The sequence below is a fragment of the Fusarium fujikuroi genome, chromosome FFUJ_chr02 (assembly GCF_900079805.1).
Source record: "Fusarium fujikuroi IMI 58289 draft genome, chromosome FFUJ_chr02".
Lineage (NCBI taxonomy): Eukaryota > Fungi > Ascomycota > Sordariomycetes > Hypocreales > Nectriaceae > Fusarium > Fusarium fujikuroi.
Window position 1 is genome coordinate 1143288 of NC_036623.1, and position 19399 is coordinate 1162686.

Here is a 19399-nt window from a genome sequence, read left to right on the forward strand (position 1 = left end):
TCATGTATTTCTTGAGATATGTCTTGTATTGAGTAAACGATCAAATGTGGTTGTTCTCCAATGTCTTCAATTGTTCTAAAGTTATTAGCCTCGGCAGTTTCCTACTGGTCATTTCACCATTTGGTCCCTGCCGATCCCTACCATCTTCACTATAGCACCCTTTGACACCCGCAGGCCTGTAGCTACGTAATCATAGATTAGATGCAACGCCTCATTCATGCTTCGTGGCCTTCTAATGCTGTACAACCACAACCACAGTCGCAAGCAACTTACCCACCGCATCCATACTCTAAATCTTTGCTTCGCCCACGGGCGCGTTCGCCTTTTTTATTTTCCTTTCCTTTCCTTGTGTACGTTGCACCAAATCAATTGGCATCTCAAATGAGTGTGCTTTAATTCTACCGACACTCGCCTTTTCATCGCTGCATCTCCGCAGTCGCGAGCCGTATTAAACAACTTCTACCCTTGGCCAAAATGGCGATCGATCCGCCCGCGGGGTTTCTCAGACCTCTATGGGCTTGGGCTGAAGCTACGCCCGTCTACATTCTTCTGACATTATTTCTCGCACTCATTGCGCTGGCACTTCTTGGGGTATGCACTGCACTGAACCCCTCTAGGGCCCCGCGCGATCGCAAGCTCACCATTCCTAGCTCTATGTCATCCTCCATCTCGTCGCGCCAAAGCCTCGACCCGTCTACGTCTCCGAAAAGACCTACCTTACCAGCCATCCCACCGAAGGACGCACACAGCCTCAACCTCTCCCCTGCTGGTACGATCGCTGGCTCGCTGAGCGACAGGCTAGCGAGCAGCACGTCCGTCCCGATGAAGCATTCCCTACTCCCGATGCTGGAAACATCGAACCCGCCCAAGTGCGTCTGAGCGTTGTCTTCCCAGCCTACAATGAAGAAGGACGCGTTATCCCCACCCTTGAAGAGGCTGTCACCTATCTCGATGAACACTTTGGCCGGACCAAACAAGCTGGGCCTAGCGGAGTGAGTCCTACGACTAAGAGACATGTTCGGAACGCCCCTCAGGAGGATCTCGGCGGATATGAGATCTTAGTCGTCGATGATGGAAGCAAGGACAAGACAGTGGATGTTGTCCTCAAGTTTGCCCAAGAACACGGCCTCCATGACATTCTTAGAGTTGTCTCACTTGCTCGCAACAGAGGCAAGGGCGGAGCGACTACTCATGGCTTCAGACATGTGAGGGGTGAATATGTCCTATTCGCTGATGCTGATGGTGCATCCCGTTTCTCCGATGCTGGTAAGCTCATTGAAGGGTGCGAGGAGGTTGTCGATGGATCACACCGCGGCGTTGCTATTGGAAGCCGAGCCCATCTCGTCGGTAGCGAAGCCGTTGTTAAGGTAGACGAACCCCCTCGTCTATAATAATTGTATCAACTAACATAACTAGCGCTCGGCTCTACGAAACTTCCTCATGCGATCTTTCCATCTCGTGCTCATGATCCTCACACCCCCGGCAACATCGCGCATCCGCGACACCCAATGCGGCTTCAAGCTCTTCTCGCGAGCATCCCTCCCACACATCATCCCCTACATGCACACTGAGGGGTGGATCTTCGACATCGAGATGCTCATGCTCGCAGAGTCAGCACCCGCGACACCAGTTCTTGGCCACGATGGCAGTGTTATTGGCACCAGTCCCGGCATCAAGGTTGCTGAAGTGCCCATTGAGTGGCACGAGGTTGGTGGCAGCAAGCTCAACGTCATCCAGGACAGTATCAAGATGGCTATTGGCCTTGCGGTGCTGAGAGCGAGTTGGATGTTTGGTGTCTATCGAAGACGATTGACATAGGATGGAGGTCAAGGGGTCACACAGGATATGAGCGCAAAGGCTCAGTAATCACAATGATCATGTCTAGTTGAATAAAACACACAGTCAACAAATCTTTCAAATTCATGAAAATAAACGGCTCGCCCTACACACGATTAGGCTGACAGGACACGGTAAAGTGAAGCTCAATTGCAATTAATATTAATCTTGAAATGGTAATCTACTTGTGTCTCCCAATCTCTAACCACAGATAGTATGGGGATCAAGTATGCGTATGTGTGTGTATATCTAACAAAAGCCCACTCCCGCTCAACACTCTGAAATGCTCAAATGTCTCATAACCACCCATGAAAAGAAGGGCATATGTACAATCGTCCCTCTGCTCTAATCTAATCTCTCCCATTTCTGAAAGAAATTTAGATTCGTTTTTGAAATTCGACATAAAAGTCCCAAGCCAAAGCTCCATAAACGCCGCAGCTCTCGCTACTTAAACATACAATGTTCTTCTTCTCTTTCTTTTTTTTTTACCCCAAGCTCCAGATTTACTGGAATGTCTCCCGGTACATGATGGGAAGGAAGACAATGCATGCCTTCCAGAGGATGAGGACGGCATCAATGATAGCGAGAGGAGCCTTGAAGATGCCCAAGATACCGCAGCCAATGACGGTGCATGCGTTGAGCCAGATAGCAAGGAATGCAACGGAGAAGAAGTGATACGCGAGGATGAAGGGCCGCTGGAGCATACCAGCCAAGAGAGCGACGGGGCCGTCAGTTGAGCCGCGCTTGAAGTAATTGAAGCATCCGTACTGCAGAGCGCGGAGCTGACGGTCGTTGGCTGCGAACAAGGAATATAGAGCTTGAGCAAGAACGTTGATGATACCAGTCAAAGGCTTGCGCTTCCAGTAAAGCTGATCAAGCGCATTGTTGATGGCCTTGTTGTCAGCGAGATCAGACACCTTGCTGGGGTGCAACTCCTCGGCAAGGATGACAACATCGTTGAATGCGACAGTCATACCACCGCCAGTAAGAGGATGTCGCATGTTCATAGCGTCGCCCAGGAGAATGGCTCCGTTGGCGCGCTGTTTCGTGGGAGGAAGCCAGCTGTTGGGCATGCTTCGGGGGATCTTGCCATCCTCAAGAGCCTTCTCAGCTGAGGGTCGGATGCTGGTAGGGAGCGCAGGAAGGACATAGTTGCGGATATATCCACGAACACCGCCATTCTCAGGCGAGGCTTCGGGGATACCTTGAGGCACATCGATAAGAGCGCGGGTCTCGTGAGTCCCGATCTGGTAGAGAAGGATAGGGAAAGCATTGCCAATGATGACATGGCCGTGGCCAGGTTCAGGGAGATCGCAGTCGATGAGTTCAAGAGCGTAGAACTTTGAGCAGACCTTGGGCTTGGTCCTGAGAACCTCCTGGCGCCACTTGGAATCGTAACCATCAGCGATAATGGTCAACTGTCCAAAGTAGTAATCCTTCTCTTTGACACCGGTCTCCTTGTTCTTTGTTCGACTCTCAACACCAAGAATCTGGTCCGACACCTCTCCTCGAAGCGTCTTGACAACCTCTGTCTCAACAACAGTGATGTTCTTGTGGTTTATGCACGACTCTCGTAGCTTGGTGATAAAGCGACCGTGGTGAAAACTGCATCCAGACGGTCTCTTATCCGCTGTGCTGTGACCTCCCCAAGCATGTGTGACATTTCCGCTATCGTCGAGACCGGGGTAAGGAACGAGGACCTTCTCGCCGTGGTAGAAGACAGTGTATCCGTAGCAAGGCATGGCATCGATGCCCTCGAGACAGTGACCGAGGCCGATTTTCTGTAGTGAGGCGACACCTCCAGGCTGGAGAAGTTCGCCAACGATGCGATCGGGTTCCGATAGCCATCGCTCGAGAAGGAGAACGGATCGGCCCTGGTTTGCGAGAGCGTAGGCGATAGTGCAGCCGAATACACCAGCTCCTACAACAACGACATCGGCCTCGTGGTATTGTTCGCGACGGCGAGTCTGTGACTCGGTTGATGTGAGTACTGAAGCCATGGTTGAAATTATTGGCTGTTGTAGAAGTGAAAGGAAGTTGAGTCGCGGTAGTTGAGGAATTGTCTGACAAGACTTTCGATGGGGAGTGGGGGGTCTATTAATCGCGGATCGGGGGGCGGCGAGAAATTGGATGGATTGGTCCTGGGAATTAGGGGGTGCAAGTGGTCAAAGAGTAAGAGCAGCAACAAACGGCGATGCTTTTATAAAGAGAATTGAGATCAATGCTTTTATGCAATATGACACAATATTCTCGCGATGTTCAGGTGTAAGTCAACAAATAATGGAAAGTCTTATCTCTTATAAACGTAAATCGGTTTTCGGGGGCCACAGAGCCTGTGACAATGACGCTCTCGACTTTTGGGGGCAAGTATAAAAAAGGCTAGAGGTCCAGTGAGAAAACACAATTAGATCGATCAATTGAGATGGAATTCTGGGCAATTGGACCGATTTAAACACCACAGACACTTTCAAAGACGACAATTCCTCTCGTCTGATCACAATTGACCGGATATGCGCCGTTTATAGACTCCCTTTTCCTCTCATTCTCGTGGCATTCATCCTCCAGGATATCAACAAATCAGCCTATAAACCGTCACTGAATGTCATGCCAGGGGCCCAAATTCAAAGAAACGAAGGGGGAAAAAACCAACAAGAGAAATGGACCCTTGGACTGGCATGGGGCGATCCTGGCATTCTCTCTAGGGCTGTCATTATCGTAGCTCCAGGGGAATAACCCACTGTAGAGTCCCCTGGAACACCTCACCCCGCAACACTGTGGTCTCCCTTGGTCGTAGCAATCGCGCCACTAAGACCCGTAGACGCCCTGACCGCTAAAAGAGCAGCCAACCACCGAAGACGAGATCTTGCGGGCATGGTTCGATGTGCGAAAAGGACACCGCCAGGTTCCGGGACTTTTCGCATGTGAAAGACATCGTCTCATACAGAGAGAGATTCAGATCGTACGTGGTCCGAACCAATTTCTCCTCTGCCGAGTCCGGTATTACTTCGTCAAGAGTAAGAGAAAATACGTATTCGGAATGCGACTCTCAGGGTTTCTCTGGTTGGGGTCGATGCTTATTTGATGTTCCTGCGTCTGTTTAGCGGTTAGTGGCCAATCAGTTTCTGGTTGATGACCTCCATTAACCAAATCTCATGATGACGGGGTCAATTCTACACGAATACGCTGCTGCATGTGACACTATTCAACCCAAGCCCCACCTGTAATCAAGTCATCTCACAGCAGAGAAACAGAATCACATGCGAAAATAAACATTCAGCATCCATAACAATTGACATGTGCTGAGAGGGGCATATTGAAACGCATAGAGTATTCACAAGATACATAGATTATATAAATAATATTTTGTATCGTTTCTTTTACAGATAGTACCATAACAGATACCATCATATGCTCATGTTCTCTCTCAGGTCACAAAGAAAAGTTAACGTGACCAAGAAGCTCAGCCGATATACCCAAATGCCTCTTCTGTAACCATAATGTCTACGCCATGCCAATGCATATCCATGTCTTCCAAGTATACAACCTCTAATCTCAAGCCATTGCACTGGCTATTTCCTTCTCTAAGTATATCTCATCCTCAGTAAGCTCAGGCGAGGGCGTCCTCTCTCGTTTCGTCCGCTCGTGTCGTGCTGTTCGGATCTTATCTATCTTGTGCTGTTGAGCAGGCAATTCATCCTCGACGATCCTGTGCCTCGACTCGCTCAATGCTTGTGGTGTTGAATCTCGTCTTGAGGACAACTCCCAGTCTGTATTCCGCTTGTCCTTTGGCGTCTGCCGACCAGATTGTGTGTCTGGGAAGAAACCTCCTTCAAATGCCACTGGCTCCTCCACCGTCTTGAAAGCTCCAACAACCTCCTTGGTAACGGCCTCCCGCTCTTGTTTGTTCGTCGCCCTCAGGGACTTGATATGTTCAAGAGCATCGTCAAGACGCAATAGTACTTGCTTATGCGTGTTCTCTCGCCTGTGGTCCGTGGCTGCCCTTGACGCAACATGCTTCATAGCTAACTTGACGGATTCCTTGCACTCTTTACTACCCTGCCACCATTCCGACTTCGATATGAAGCTTGCAATAAGTGACATCAGGTCTCTGTAACGCCCTTGTCCAGTATAGGAGTGGATGAGACTGGCAAAGTTGAACTTGTTGTACGCCAGCTCACCCATACCATTCTGCTGTGCTGCCATTTCGCAGACTTTGATCGCGGCTTCAGGGTTACCCTTTTGAGTGAGAACACGGGCGGCTTTGTTGTATACACTGTCATGAATGTGTTGACCCTTAGCAAGATTCTCGCGGAGTAAATCATTCACGTTGTCGCCAGCCTCAAGTCGAGCGACCAGCATAGGAACCAGAGCACCGCTGATGTCGTGATTCCTTATGTATGCCTCATTGATGAGACATGCCACTGTGCCAGAATGGGGTCCTTCCAAGTGAATATTGGCGACAACAGCAAGTCGAAGGCAACGTGATGAATCCCCAAGGCCCTTCTTAGTTGCCTCCTTGTAGGCGCTGAAAACGCCACTCCAGTCATTCTCAAGCGCCAGAGTGTTCATGTGTTTGAATGCTGCTCGCTCATAGATGGATATTGAATCACCTCGGCGTTCAGGCAGAGTAGGGGCAATTCCATAGCTGTCTGTCTTCTCCCCTGGCAGAGGCTTGTGAAGGCTATGCAGGCCGCCTTCACTAGCGTAGCTGGTCAACAGAGGGTCCTTCAGCCATGGCGCAGAAGTTCGTGCATCCTTCAGCATGCGGATCACGTCAGCTCTCGACAGGTTCCAGTATCTGCAGCATTTGTCGGCAATCTCGTTGAAGAAGATCTGGTCCATTGCCAAGCCACCATCTTGGCAGAACTGCACCCACGCAACGAGAGCTTGAAGATTGCGGGTTCGGCCGTGTCTGTCCATGACAAAGAATGCCAGAGGCTTGTTCAAACTCATGTGGTGGTTGCTGACAAGACCTCTCACAAAAATGTCCATCTCCGCGGTTGTGTGGTCCTTGCAATAGATCTTTGTCAGCCAGGACAGAACATTCTGAAACTGGTCGGATTGCTTCGCTTTAGGTCCGAAAGCCTCAAGTCCAGCCGAGACCTTGTCCCATTGTCCCAATTCAGCTTCGCGTACAATAAATCTCCCACGAAGCTTGACATCGACACCCGAGGCCTTCGGTCTCATCTCGCGGAGCTGGGACATCTCTACACTTGCAGTCGCATCATCACCAGCATCAAGAGCAATGAGGATAATTCTGCGTCTGGCAGCATACTGAGTAGACGAAGAGAATACACTATCGTCAAAAAGACCGCCTTTTTGGAGTAAGGTATAAATCGTTTTGACCTCCAGGAAGTCCTTCGTCTTCCTCCAGTAATGCATAAGCAGCCGAGTGACCCATTCATTGCGATTGGTTTTCAGTGCCTCCTTCGATTGTGGCTCAAAGCGAGACAAACTTCGCAGTAAGTGCCTCACACCCTCGACGTCGCGGCTGCGGGAAAGACTGTCGAGGAAGGGTACGGCCAGAAGGCAAATATCGTTGCAAGCGGGACAGACAGCCTCGAGTATGAGAGGGACTGTTCGGTATTCCCGAGACACTGCTGTAGACTGAAGTATCCGGATACCCCTTGATAAAACCTCCTGGGCCTCTTCACTCTGTGTAGAGGTTGAGGTCAGACTCTTAAGCATTTTGGCAGCTCTTATTTCATTCTGGACACGCTCATCGCGTGGCAAGTCTTGGATCTCCAATTCCGTCAGGAGATTATCCAGCAGTGACCACGATTCTGGTTGTCCTATCGAGGTTTCATCGGCCGGCTCTGTTTTTGCAATACCGACTTGTCTGTCGCCTGTCGTTGAGGTGTTATCCGTCGTTGACATTTTTGTTGAGCCTGTACTAGCTTCCTTTCTGGCCTTGGTCGTCCTGGAATTGGCTGATCGTGTCCTTGGTGATGATGTAGTTGGGAGCCTGATCTCCGGTGATAACCTGATTGAAAGGGCGTTGTGAGAGAATGTGTTATTTTCTGATATGCGTGATAATTCCTTTCGTGCTGCGTCCCACTCGTCCCATCTCTTCTGGCGGTTCTGAGGCGTGCTTGTTGAGTCCCCATCCTCTGGCAATGTTGTCTCAAAAGACTCTATATGCTCAATCTCCTTCGGGCGCGATAATTCATGCTCTAATGAGTCAATCCTTGTTCGTTGACGGCGCACAACATTGTTGGTGGGTGCGTGCGAGAAATCGTGGGCAATTTCGATTGGAAATGTTTCTCGTCTACTGCTGTAGCTCTCAGCCAGCGCAGCTGAGTTGCGGTTCACCCGCGCAGTGTGAAGTTTCTTTGCATTGTCGAGAGCAGCTCGAGCGATGTTGAGTCGTCGACGTCGTTCTTCAGCAAGGATGATGACTGAACAGGACGTTGTTAGGAGAACACCTCGGAGAGCGTTGACGGCGACCCTTGAGGGGGCGGGGCTTGGAGTGGCCATTCTAGGCGGTCGTCATCTTGATCCGGACCAATGCTGCCCCGGATCGGCTTTGTGAGATCGCAGGTTCGTAGGTTGATGTTCAATTCGTCGTCTCGGTATGTCGCTCGCAGTAATTGTCGTGGTGTGATGCACAGATTCTAGGCCGAATGAGATCCAATCGAATTGGAGGCTAGGTACGTACCCGCCGGGCCGAGGAATCGGGACTTCAGGCCAATGAGAGAGCTACGATGGCCAGCAGCATCAGCCCATTCTAGGTCAGCATCCTTGTCCATATCCAGCTCCAGGGTAGGCAGTTTTGGCATCATCGTCCTCATTTTGTTGTCTTACTATTACTGGGATTGTCATTCAATAAAAGTCTAGTGTAACTTATCACTTCAGTTATTAAGTTCCTTATACTATTACATATATCTACGGTTGTTCCAATGGGCCAATACGTTTCGGGTGGCAGGTCATCCAGGTATTAGACCTTTAGACTGCACTTTTCCATACTGAGACCATTCCCCGCAAGTGATATATTCCTTGAACAAAACACAATGATGCGTTGATTTAAGGTGCTTATGATGTTGCACAATCTCGCACATCAAGGTGTTCATTGTCGATCTCGAACCATATATCTAGTATCTAGTGGATGCTAAAGGTGTGCCTTATGCAACCTGAACACTTCCCCATGTTCTAAGTCCGTTAACTCCAGCTCTCAGCTGCTTGTTTCGATCATCTTGACAACTGCTTTTGCTGAATAATAGCATGAACTGATATTGATCTAAACGTATCTAGGTAGTTCACTGCTTTAGTGTATTCTGAGAAGCCAATGAGAATATTTACGTGAGTTTGCCCAGGCTAGTTTAGAGGTCTTGTTCCTCTTGTCGTGCGGATGGATATCAACTCTTGCGGAGTATGCCCGTACGCGCCTCGTTAGTACCGTAGAAGGTGAGTCAACTTCAGTATCGTCTAGGTAGGAAGCATCACGCAAGATGTTACAGGTATTCTTCAGCAAGTACGGGTCCGACAAGTCCGTTTAAGTCCAGAAGGTCCGTTCCAAAATGGTGCCTATAGGTGGGATTGGTAGGAGCTGCCATTTTTATATGATAGATCTGTATATATAAAGTCAGAAGAGAATCCTTCACTATCAACTGAGAAATACTTACAACTCTTGTATTTGATAACATAAATTCAGCCACCATCGATCGTTCTTCTGCAGTGACGCCACTGCCGTTGCCATCACCACCTCCATTCACTGCCCACTCCATCCTCATTATCCCTACAAATACACTGCCACTACATCTTTTCACCTCAACTTCACACCTCTTTATCACCAACACTAGCAACCTATCGCAAACACAATGGCTCTCCCTTTCGCACCACCGCCCAAAAGCCCTCTAGGGCGCTACCGACTTTTGTCACCAACTGCATCGGTTTGGGTGTCCCCTATTTGTCTTGGTACAATGAACTTTGGAAATGCTTGGTGAGATACACATCCATTGATGCCTGCTATCTACTAACGGTATTGTAGGAAAGAGTGGATGGGAGAATGCGACCAGTCCACGTCGGAGTCAATATTGGATTTCTTCTATGAACAGGTGTGACCACCATATGTCAAATGTAAGATGTCGACAATGTACTGATGAAAGAACAGGGCGGAAATTTTATTGACTCTGCAAACAACTACCAATTCCAGGAAACCGAGAAATGGGTGGGAGAGTGGATGAGGAAGCGCGGCAACCGGGATGAAATCGGTTTGTAACCCCTTCTCGCTCAACACTTGGTCCTGTACTTACGCCTGCGCTCAGTTCTCGCCACCAAATACACCACCAACTTTCGAGCTGGGCCTGGTGCTCCTAATATCATGGTGAACTTCACTGGCAACGGATCGAAGAGTCTGAGGGCTTCAGTTGAGGCCAGTCTTAAGAACCTGCAGACCGATTACATTGATCTTGTAGGTATTTTCTTCCGAGCGAAGCTCAGAATGCTAAACTAACAGGGCCACAGCTCTATGTTCACTGGTATGATGGCAACACCTCTATCCCAGAGATGATGCAATCTCTCAACCAACTCGTACTCTCCGGAAAGGTCCTCCACTTGGGCGTCAGCGATACTCCTGCTTGGATCGTGAGGTAAGATGCCATGTGCCTTTCGACGAGCGAATAACTTGCTGAAAACTCCGTAGCAAGGCCAATGAATATGCTCGCTGCAATGGACTGCGGCAATTCTCTGTGTACCAAGGTCGTTGGTCGGCGGCCTCCCGTGACTTCGAGCGGGATATCATTCCCATGTGTCAAGCTGAAGGCATGGGAATTGCGCCGTGGGGCTCCCTTGGAGGCGGAAAGTTCAAGACCGAAGAACAACGCAATGCGCGGGAAGGACGAAGAGTGGAGGCCAGCGAGAAAGAGATCAGAACCAGTAAAGTGCTGGAGTCGATCGCTGACCGTAAGAACACACTCATCACCAGCATCGCACTGGCATATGTCATGCACAAGACAAGTTATGTATTCCCCATCATAGGTGGTCGAAAGGTGGATCATCTCAAAGCCAACATTCAGGCTCTCACCCTGAATCTCTCCCCTGAGGATATTCAGGAGATCGATGGGGCTACTGAATTTGATGTGGGCTTTCCTAACGATTTCCTGTATCGTGGGGGTAACTCTTTTGGAGGTCCAGACGTTTGGCTGCTCCAGATGGGCGGCACGTTTGACCACATCCAACCACCAAAGGTACGTTCCTCATAACAACATACGAATACATGTGCTGATTTGTTATAGCCCATCTCAGCGGCTGCGCGAGGGGAATAGGGCGTCCGCCTCAAAGCGAACTTTTGGCGATGGTTACCAGCTCGGTCTCGATCGGACTGGATGGAATTGGATTGGAAAGAGAGAATTGGTGCTGTAGTGATGCCTTCTTATCGATGGTGAACCAGACGGGATTGCTTGTTTGTTAGACTGGGATGAGAGCGAGCACACAGGTTCAGAATAAGAGGTTACTGAGGACATCGCCAGCACAGAAAACCAAAGAACAAACTTGCTTTGCAAATTCAAGACTATTCTGTTAGAATATATTGTTATGTTGCTTGATAAGTGACAGATACACAGAAGTTGGAAAACAACTTTGAAGTGAACATGCGAATAGCAGATGAACACTTGAGATTTATTGATCTTGCTGTAAGGATTTGCTGCTCAAAGGTCGGAGGTGTTCGGTGAAGCCTGCGCTGAGCAAACAGAAAGTGTCAGGAAAGAGCCATAGGGGACAGACCACAGTAGCTCCTTCCTTCTTTCCCATCTGCCGTCGGGACGCACCTGGCTTTACCACCACGAACCCACCTCGAAAGATTCACCAAATCACTCAAATATGTCTTTTCAACAAATTTTACCCTCTATAGAGGTGGACGACAGCCATGTTGCCGGCCATCAAGTCGAGTTAGTGACAATGCACCAAATCCTCCTTAGGGACGATGGTGATACAGGATTCAGCCAAACCATTGGCAGTAGTCGAAAGAGAAGTCGAAGTCAAAGCTCTGCATCCTCCCCAAGTTCGGAAGAGCATGATAATGTGGTCAGCCCAGAATCTGCCATGAATGAGTTTACGAATGTTGAATTGTGTGCCTTCATATCATTCTTATCTTCTTCAACATTGTATTGACTCTTAAGAGTATCCCAGAAACACCTATTCGTCAGCGACAGACAAGCCAGCCCCTACTTTATAGCCCGAGAAGCGATGTTGAAAGCCGAGCTAGTCAACTGCAGCTGCTGCCTCTTCGAGCATGTCGACCAACGAAACGAAGGCGAATGGAGTCCATTCGTTCTATTGGAGATACAGAATATACCCCTGACCGACGGTTCTCAGGTAAATACAATCACGACACGCTTGCACTTCAACAGAAAAATGACTGTCAAAAAGAAATTCAAGCGAGACGCAGCCGGCAGCGGCATGGTACTCCATCACCAACAACAACATATACGTCTGAGTCGCCTGTAGTCACAAAGTTGAGGCCTGTTCCTCAAGGAGCCCCCCGTTTGATTGAGAAGAAAGGGCAGTATACAATCAGAAAGGGAGTTCGAATTCGAGATTATAAACTTCCAGGGCCTTCTCCGTGGCCATGTGCTTTGCCATCCAATAGCCTGGAATATCAATGCCGAGATGGATTTGATGCGAAGGAAGTATCGCTTGGGTATCCCCAACCAATGGTTATTCGGATACGGGAGAATGTACACGAACCAACCTTGGGGAACCACAAAGGTTTGAACTCAAGGAGCCCATCGCTTGGGACTACTGAAATCGTCTAGAGATACCTACATGTGGCTGGTCAGCAGCAAAAGAACCAAGAACAAATAGGGCAACCATTCACGACGTTATTTTGAGGCTGCTCCATGACGGGTATCTTGATGCCACTTCCTTTAGATCGAGAATAGTACAGAAATAATAAATCAAGCCTCGCAACCACCAGAACGCCTTTTGGGATAACAAGACTGTCCAGCACGTACCGCCTATTTAGCTCCTTTGCCCTTAGCTTCATTCTCCCCAAGCTCACGGATCAATACCGATGTCTGTCCGGCACCGCTGTACTCCTCTTGGCCAGTCTCAAACCCAGGGCAAACACCGACAGCAAGATATCTCCCGTCGCTTGAGAAAGCAAGCGCAGCAACGCTGTTGGGGAATTTCTGGTATTGTTTAAGTCGTCGCTTTGCTTCTGCATCCCACAAAGCAGCGGTGCCATCGCCACCCCCTGAAGCAAATGTTCCATGAACAGGGTGGAAGGCGAGAGCATTTACGGGATAGACAATATCGCCATCACCATCTGGGGCTGCCTGTCGATGGCACTTGAAGGCGTACTTTCGAGCCTGGGACTCGGCTGTATCCTCAAACCATTCAACTGCAACACGGCCTTCGATACTGCTAGTGGCGTAGCCAGCATCATTGGGCATGCAGGACACTGCGCGTGTTAAATATCGCAGAGACGATTCACGTTGCTGCCATGGCTGCAGGTCAGATGAACCAGTTGCGAAGAGGTCGACAATGGTCTTCAGGTCGTAGATGTTAATAACACGGCCAGCCATGGCAACCACGATCTTCGTAGGACTAGCAGCCAGCGCATGGGGCTTGCCGGGGAGGGAGACCCTAATTGGGGTGCTTGAAGGATCGCTGAGGTTATGGAGGTTCAAGCTGCAATCCCAAGACGCGGAGACCAAGATCGCTGGTTTCTGTTAGTATGAGTCAATCACAGGGGTTCAATGACTCACAAAACTTTGGGCTGTAGGCTATAGACCGCACCGGCGCAGCATGTTTGCTCAGCAAGGTCTTCTCACCAGTCTCCAAGTCGATTCTGTTCATTGTTGTTAGCTTAACGTTTCGAGGCGTATCCATTCGCATCCACTGACCTGTTAACACACCAATCCACGCCAGCAGTAAAAGCTTCATTATCATTGGCGCCGAAGCAGACATCCAAGACTGGCGCCCGGTGTTCGTATGTGTTTACGAGAGTCGCCTCGCCAGCTCCACCCGCGATATCGTAGCAATACACCTTCTTATCCCATGATGAGACAAGGAGCTTGGTTCCAGAAGACGGCGCAAACGCGATCGCCGAGACCGCGTCGGTTGGGGGCGGTGAAAGTTCGTATTGAGTCGCTGGAAATCAATCAGCAAACATTCGCGACTTGATCGCAGGTACAGCAGTTTGGAACTTACCAGGAGCCATGGCTAAGTACTTATGCTCTTGTCGACAGGCTTGGTGTTGATGAAGTTGTTTACCTTTGGTTCAGTCACGTGGAAAGCTCCCATCATGGCAACGAAAGTCATAGGCAGGCCACCTCAGGCGCAGCTGGCGGCATTATGCCCGAATTTTCAGGTACTGCCTCCACTGCCACTGCCACTACCAATGGAACGAAAACGAATGAGCATGGGAACGAGCCACACCCCGCCACAACCCCACCATCATCAATCGAGTGCACTTGCAAAATGTCAAAATTATGACTCTTCCCCTCTACATCCACTGTTGACGTGACGATTTACGACCCGATCGCGCGAGAATCACTACCGATACTATCGCAGGAATAACTTATTGAAATTAGACTTTTGGCTCTTTTTGAAGGCCCGACTTGCGATCTTGTGCGACGGCACTTGACGTCTATAAAACCCCCCACCTTATTCTACAGAACCCGACCGAATCCTCTGAAACCTCAAAAACACCGTCAAGATGGCCCAAAATCAACATTGCCGTTTTTATGAGGAGAAGTACCCGGAGATCGACAGCTTCGTCATGGTCAATGTCAAGCAGGTCAGTAACAACCTGATCTGTCCGAAAGAACTGCCTCTGACCAATTTCAGATCGCCGAAATGGGTGCCTACGTTAAGCTTCTAGAGTACGACAACATCGACGGCATGATCCTGCTTTCCGAGCTTTCTCGAAGACGTATTCGAAGTATCCAGAAGCTCATTCGGGTCGGTCGCAACGAGGTCGTCGTGGTGCTCCGTGTCGACAAGGAGAAGGGTTAGCATCAAATCAACGTCGGACTGAACTTTGGGCATGGGTATTGATTTTTTTTTGGGCAGGTTACATCGATCTTTCCAAGCGACGAGTCTCCCCCGAGGATATCGTTAAGTGTGAGGAGCGATACAACAAGAGCAAGATGGTTCACTCTATCATGGTGCATCTCGCCGAGAAGACCAAGCTCGATATCGAGAGCCTCTATGAAGCCATTGCTTGGCCCCTAAACAAGCGATTCGGACATGCTATCGACGCTTTCAAGCTTTCCATCACGTCAGTTGCTCTTTACCAAAGTTCGACCACATTTACTAACCTTGAGAAGAAACCCCGAGGTCTGGAACGATATTACCTTCCCCAACGAGGTGGCCAAGGAGGAGCTCAAGTCATACATCGGAAAGCGTCTTACACCCCAGCCCACCAAGATCCGAGCCGATATCGAGGTCACTTGCTTCGGATACGAGGGAATCGACGCCGTCAAGACTGCTCTTCGCACAGCCGAGGCCCACAGCACCGACGACACCCAGGTCAAGGTCAAGCTCGTGTCTCCGCCTCTCTACGTTCTTACATGCTCGACCTTGGACAAGAACGTTGGCATTACTTGCTTGGGAGAGGCCATCGTTGATGTCCGAAAGAGCATCGAGGGTGCCGGTGGTAACTTGACAGTCAAGATGGAGCCCAAGGCCGTTACCGAGAGCGATGATGCGGAGCTGCAAGCATTGATGGAGAAGCGTGAGCGTGAGAACGCCGAGGTCAGCGGTGACGAGAGCATGAGCGACAGCGACGAAAACATCCCTGAGACCATCTAGGTCATGGACAGACGAAGAGTCTCCAGGTCAGGATGAGTCGGCAAGACTGTTAGAGCCATGCCAAAGTAGCCCGCGCACGAGCGGGTTGTTGGACACGGAAAAGGGTGTAATAGAGGGCATCTGGGAGCCTGAAAGGAAGCATGTATCCCGGAGTGCAAAGCATCACTAAAAGTCCAGACTTTCATGTAGTACTTCCGATGGTAGGAAGTGGCGTCTGAAACGGCGTTGATAACGAACAGTTCTTTGATTACTTGAGACAACGTCTTCCCATTGTGATGGGTGTGTTTTGGCTTGTTTTCAGTGACATAACTTTAGTGATATTTCTTTAGAGCTGTGCTTCTCAAGTTTCATGTTTAATAAGAATGCCTGTCTCGTGCTGGCTTACATGGCGGGTTGTCGGAACTAGCCGATAAAAGCTTAGACTTGGGTGTAGAATTTCTATACTTGGACTCACAACCACTGATATTCCCACTACAACGCTCAATCTCACAGCAACGGGAATGTTATTATTTAACGACACTCTTTTTGAACAATAATTAGAGCCTTTGTAATGGCTGTCGGCTCAGTGTGGGCACGTCTGAGAGGCAATGGCCAACCCAGTCTGGCCAGATCAACAGCTCTAAGACTCTTTGGATTCGCAACATGGATCCCAGTCATCGCCATGTTCAACCTGCACGTTGCAGAGCTGACCTTTGTTGACGGCGCATCTATGTATCCGTTGATTAACGACGACAAGGACTCGACTTTACGACGAGATGTGATTCTCAACTGGAAGTGGTCTCCTCAAGAGAATCTAGAGCGTGGCATGGTCGTGACATTACGGTACGAGCAGACCCTTCCCAAAAGCCTGGAAATAAGCAATTGATGAGAATTAACATGAAAGTTATAAAAGGAGTCCGCTACATCCCGAGACAATCGCAGTCAAGCGCGTAGTGGCACTGGAGAACGATGTTATCAAGACAAAAGCGCCTCATCCTCTGCCGACAGTGAGAGTCCCGCAGGGGCACGTGTGGGTTGAGGGTGATGGACCGCCTGGATCGAGTCTGGATAGCAATACGTACGGACCCGTATCTAAGCAGTTGATTACAGGGCGGGTTACTCATATTGTGTTTCCTTTTCGCAAGTTTGGAGCTCTTCCATGGAGGGATCACCAGAGGCCATTGATGGAGTAGGATATGAGATGAGATGTATTATATGTACCAAGCGGAACTCATGAAGACATGTATAGACCTTATGATCAAGTCGATTTTAAAATTGATTTCCCGTTCAATGAATGGCCATACGAAAGACTTTATTCTCATACGATCTCACTGAAGACTCACTATGAATTACCTGAGGCGGGCAGAAGTGGCGTATGATGAGGTGAGATAAGATAACAGACCGAAAGCCCGTTCGGCCATTTCAACAAATTCTTTCATCGGGCATTCTTCCATTGACGTAGTTAGCGTCGGGTGCTCTCAGTCTTTACACGGTAAAGTACATGCGCTGTAAATCCAGGTGCGGTCCCTGATCGGCCACTAAGAAACCGCTGAGCAGAGCCAACTAGAGCCGCAATTCGCGATTAGTTAACCCAGTAAAAAGCCAAGACCGGGTTCCTTCATCAAAATTCTCATAAACGACATCGCCCAGACTCTCGGCTCTTATCTATTCTTTGCGACCCTGCGACACCCGCCCACTCGCCAACGACGAAACATCGCGACAGAGCGATCCCTCTTTAATACTTGTTCTTCTCTCTTTCTTGGGGATCCTCTTGTCTTCCTTTTTTTTGCTTCCGAAGTCTTCCGCCTTGTGCCGTCACCGACTCGACTCGCTCAACTGTCTCCTCCGATCCGAGTTCGATCTCTTGCTTCACCCGGATTATGCCCTTGGACCTTCAACAACAAGATTCTGACCTCGTCTTCGCTCAATCGACGACGACGAACGACGGATCAACGAGTGCGGCGAGCGATTTTGCGCCATCCCCCGAGCATCGTCATGCTGCTTGGACGGGTCGTCGCTCGGAAAGTAGTAGAAGCAAGACCAGTGACCAGAACATGACCGCACAAGATGTCGAGGCCGAGGGGCGACCACCGTATCTTCATGTACGTCAGAAACTACCAGGGTGCTGTGTTTGCATCGCCAAGCGTTTTCGACCTATTCGTTTCCAGGTGCGCTAACATGGGACCCCACGACAGGCCATGATCGCGGGTGGTATTGGAGGATCTACAGGCGATCTACTCATGCACTCACTCGACACTGTTAAGACGAGACAACAGGGCGATCCCCACGTTCCTTCAAGATACACATCGCTAGGACAGTCCTACTACACGATATGGAGACAGGAGGGTATAAGACGGGGTCTCTATGGTGGGTGGATTCCTGCGCTTGGAGGTTCATTTCCAGGAACGGTTATGTTCTTCGGTACATATGAATGGAGCAAGCGATTCTTGATAGATCACGGCGTGCAACAGCATATTTCATACCTCACAGCAGGTATGGCACCCCAATGAGATCCAGCAGCAGTACAAACACTAACAAACTCGTAGGTTTCCTTGGAGATCTCGCAGCATCTATTGTCTACGTCCCCTCAGAAGTTCTCAAGACACGCCTCCAGCTTCAAGGCCGTTACAACAACCCCCATTTCACCTCCGGCTACAACTACCGCGGTACTATCGACGCTGCCCGAACCATTGTGCGCGCAGAAGGCGCCTCCGCCTTGTTCTACGGTTACAAGGCCACTCTCTACCGTGATCTGCCATTCTCAGCTCTGCAGTTCATGTTCTGGGAACAGTTCACCACTTGGGCTCGCAAATACAAGCAGAGCCGTGATATCGGAGTTTCCCTAGAGCTTCTCACTGGTGCTGCAGCTGGTGGTCTTGCCGGTGTTATCACCTGTCCCCTCGACGTTGTCAAGACACGACTTCAGACTCAAGTCAACACACCAACAGAGTCCCGGCATCCCAAAGACCATCATGCCAACTCACAAGTTCGACACATTTCCACCTCTTCTCCCAGCACACATCGGCCACGACCTGGCGCCATTGCTCTCGACACCTCCTCCGTCTTCACAGGACTACGGGTCATATACCGTACAGAAGGCGTTGCAGGATGGTTCCGCGGTGTCGGACCCCGAGGAGTATGGACATTCATCCAGAGTGGCTGCATGCTGTTCTTGTACCAGCGACTCCTCCGACAGCTTGAGGTTCTGATGCCCGTCGAACGAGAAGAAATGTAAAAATCTCCGCACATACATATACACATACACCTTGTTCTCACCTTGTCGTTAACTACCTTGCTTGCTATGATTTTAAAAACATTTATTCACGCGCGGTCGCAAAAAAGTTTCCTCCCCGCTTCACCCCCACCCCTGTATAACTCACGCATTAGAGAGGCGAACTCTATGAGATGAAATGCAATGGACATTTATGTACAGATAGAAAGAGACGTTTGGGGCTGTGGACGGCCGTCATTGTTGGGCGTTGGGAATAGAAGGGAATGACTGATCAGACACATCAGGACATGAATAGAAATGAGAGCATGAAGCATAGAAGCTCTCTGTTGACTTAACAATTATGACTTTCAAATAGGGCAAATTGCTTAATGACTGGTTCAACGACTCGAGCAATTCTCCGATAAGGTGAATGGCGTCGTCGAGGACTCAATAATTGGTACATGAAAACCTCATGATAACAACAACGAAACTTCAACTCAACACTCGTTCATAAAATCAGGGGTATAAAACAAAACTTCAAAGCCCATTAGCAACAAACAGTAGTGAAACGCGCACTATGGTATTCCTTCCTTCGTAATAAGCGTCATAATTATTGAA

The 19399-nt window shown here is 49.4% G+C and overlaps 9 protein-coding genes; 6 read left to right on the forward strand and 3 right to left on the reverse strand.

Annotated features, from left to right (window-relative positions):
• Positions 1-474: 474 nt before the first annotated feature.
• On the forward strand, positions 475-1818 carry FFUJ_04934 (related to dolichyl-phosphate beta-glucosyltransferase; the record flags this gene model as incomplete). XM_023571721.1 has 3 exons in its annotated part: positions 475-591; positions 651-1367; positions 1417-1818. The coding sequence occupies 3 exons, from the start codon at positions 475-477 to the stop codon at positions 1816-1818; spliced, it is 1236 nt and encodes a 411-aa protein (XP_023425976.1).
• A 521-nt stretch (positions 1819-2339) lies between these two features.
• Positions 2340-3836, reverse strand: FFUJ_04933 (related to squalene monooxygenase; the record flags this gene model as incomplete). Its single annotated transcript, XM_023571722.1, has 1 exon — positions 2340-3836. One exon carries the CDS (start codon positions 3834-3836, stop codon positions 2340-2342), a length of 1497 nt encoding a protein of 498 aa, XP_023425977.1.
• A 1552-nt stretch (positions 3837-5388) lies between these two features.
• Positions 5389-8627, reverse strand: FFUJ_04932 (uncharacterized protein; the record flags this gene model as incomplete). XM_023571723.1 has 2 exons in its annotated part: positions 5389-8234; positions 8495-8627. The coding sequence occupies 2 exons, from the start codon at positions 8625-8627 to the stop codon at positions 5389-5391; spliced, it is 2979 nt and encodes a 992-aa protein (XP_023425978.1).
• A 1026-nt stretch (positions 8628-9653) lies between these two features.
• FFUJ_04931 (probable norsolorinic acid reductase) lies at positions 9654-11099 on the forward strand (the record flags this gene model as incomplete). XM_023571724.1 has 7 exons in its annotated part: positions 9654-9775; positions 9824-9890; positions 9947-10046; positions 10101-10246; positions 10300-10424; positions 10478-11021; positions 11070-11099. 7 exons carry the CDS (start codon positions 9654-9656, stop codon positions 11097-11099), a joined length of 1134 nt encoding a protein of 377 aa, XP_023425979.1.
• Positions 11100-11652: 553 nt separating this feature from the next.
• FFUJ_04930 (uncharacterized protein) lies at positions 11653-12587 on the forward strand (the record flags this gene model as incomplete). XM_023571725.1 has 3 exons in its annotated part: positions 11653-11900; positions 11979-12147; positions 12183-12587. The coding sequence occupies 3 exons, from the start codon at positions 11653-11655 to the stop codon at positions 12585-12587; spliced, it is 822 nt and encodes a 273-aa protein (XP_023425980.1).
• A 201-nt stretch (positions 12588-12788) lies between these two features.
• Positions 12789-13996, reverse strand: FFUJ_04929 (related to GLE2-required for nuclear pore complex structure and function; the record flags this gene model as incomplete). XM_023571726.1 has 4 exons in its annotated part: positions 12789-13495; positions 13542-13624; positions 13680-13926; positions 13987-13996. 4 exons carry the CDS (start codon positions 13994-13996, stop codon positions 12789-12791), a joined length of 1047 nt encoding a protein of 348 aa, XP_023427153.1.
• A 498-nt stretch (positions 13997-14494) lies between these two features.
• FFUJ_04928 (probable translation initiation factor eIF-2 alpha chain) lies at positions 14495-15591 on the forward strand (the record flags this gene model as incomplete). XM_023571727.1 has 4 exons in its annotated part: positions 14495-14575; positions 14626-14788; positions 14851-15058; positions 15108-15591. The coding sequence occupies 4 exons, from the start codon at positions 14495-14497 to the stop codon at positions 15589-15591; spliced, it is 936 nt and encodes a 311-aa protein (XP_023425981.1).
• Positions 15592-16141: 550 nt separating this feature from the next.
• FFUJ_04927 (related to IMP2-mitochondrial inner membrane protease subunit) lies at positions 16142-16763 on the forward strand (the record flags this gene model as incomplete). XM_023571728.1 has 2 exons in its annotated part: positions 16142-16413; positions 16484-16763. The coding sequence occupies 2 exons, from the start codon at positions 16142-16144 to the stop codon at positions 16761-16763; spliced, it is 552 nt and encodes a 183-aa protein (XP_023425982.1).
• A 687-nt stretch (positions 16764-17450) lies between these two features.
• FFUJ_04926 (related to mitochondrial transport protein) lies at positions 17451-18805 on the forward strand (the record flags this gene model as incomplete). XM_023571730.1 has 3 exons in its annotated part: positions 17451-17672; positions 17766-18063; positions 18117-18805. The coding sequence occupies 3 exons, from the start codon at positions 17451-17453 to the stop codon at positions 18803-18805; spliced, it is 1209 nt and encodes a 402-aa protein (XP_023425983.1).
• Between the last annotated feature and the right edge of the window lie 594 nt (positions 18806-19399).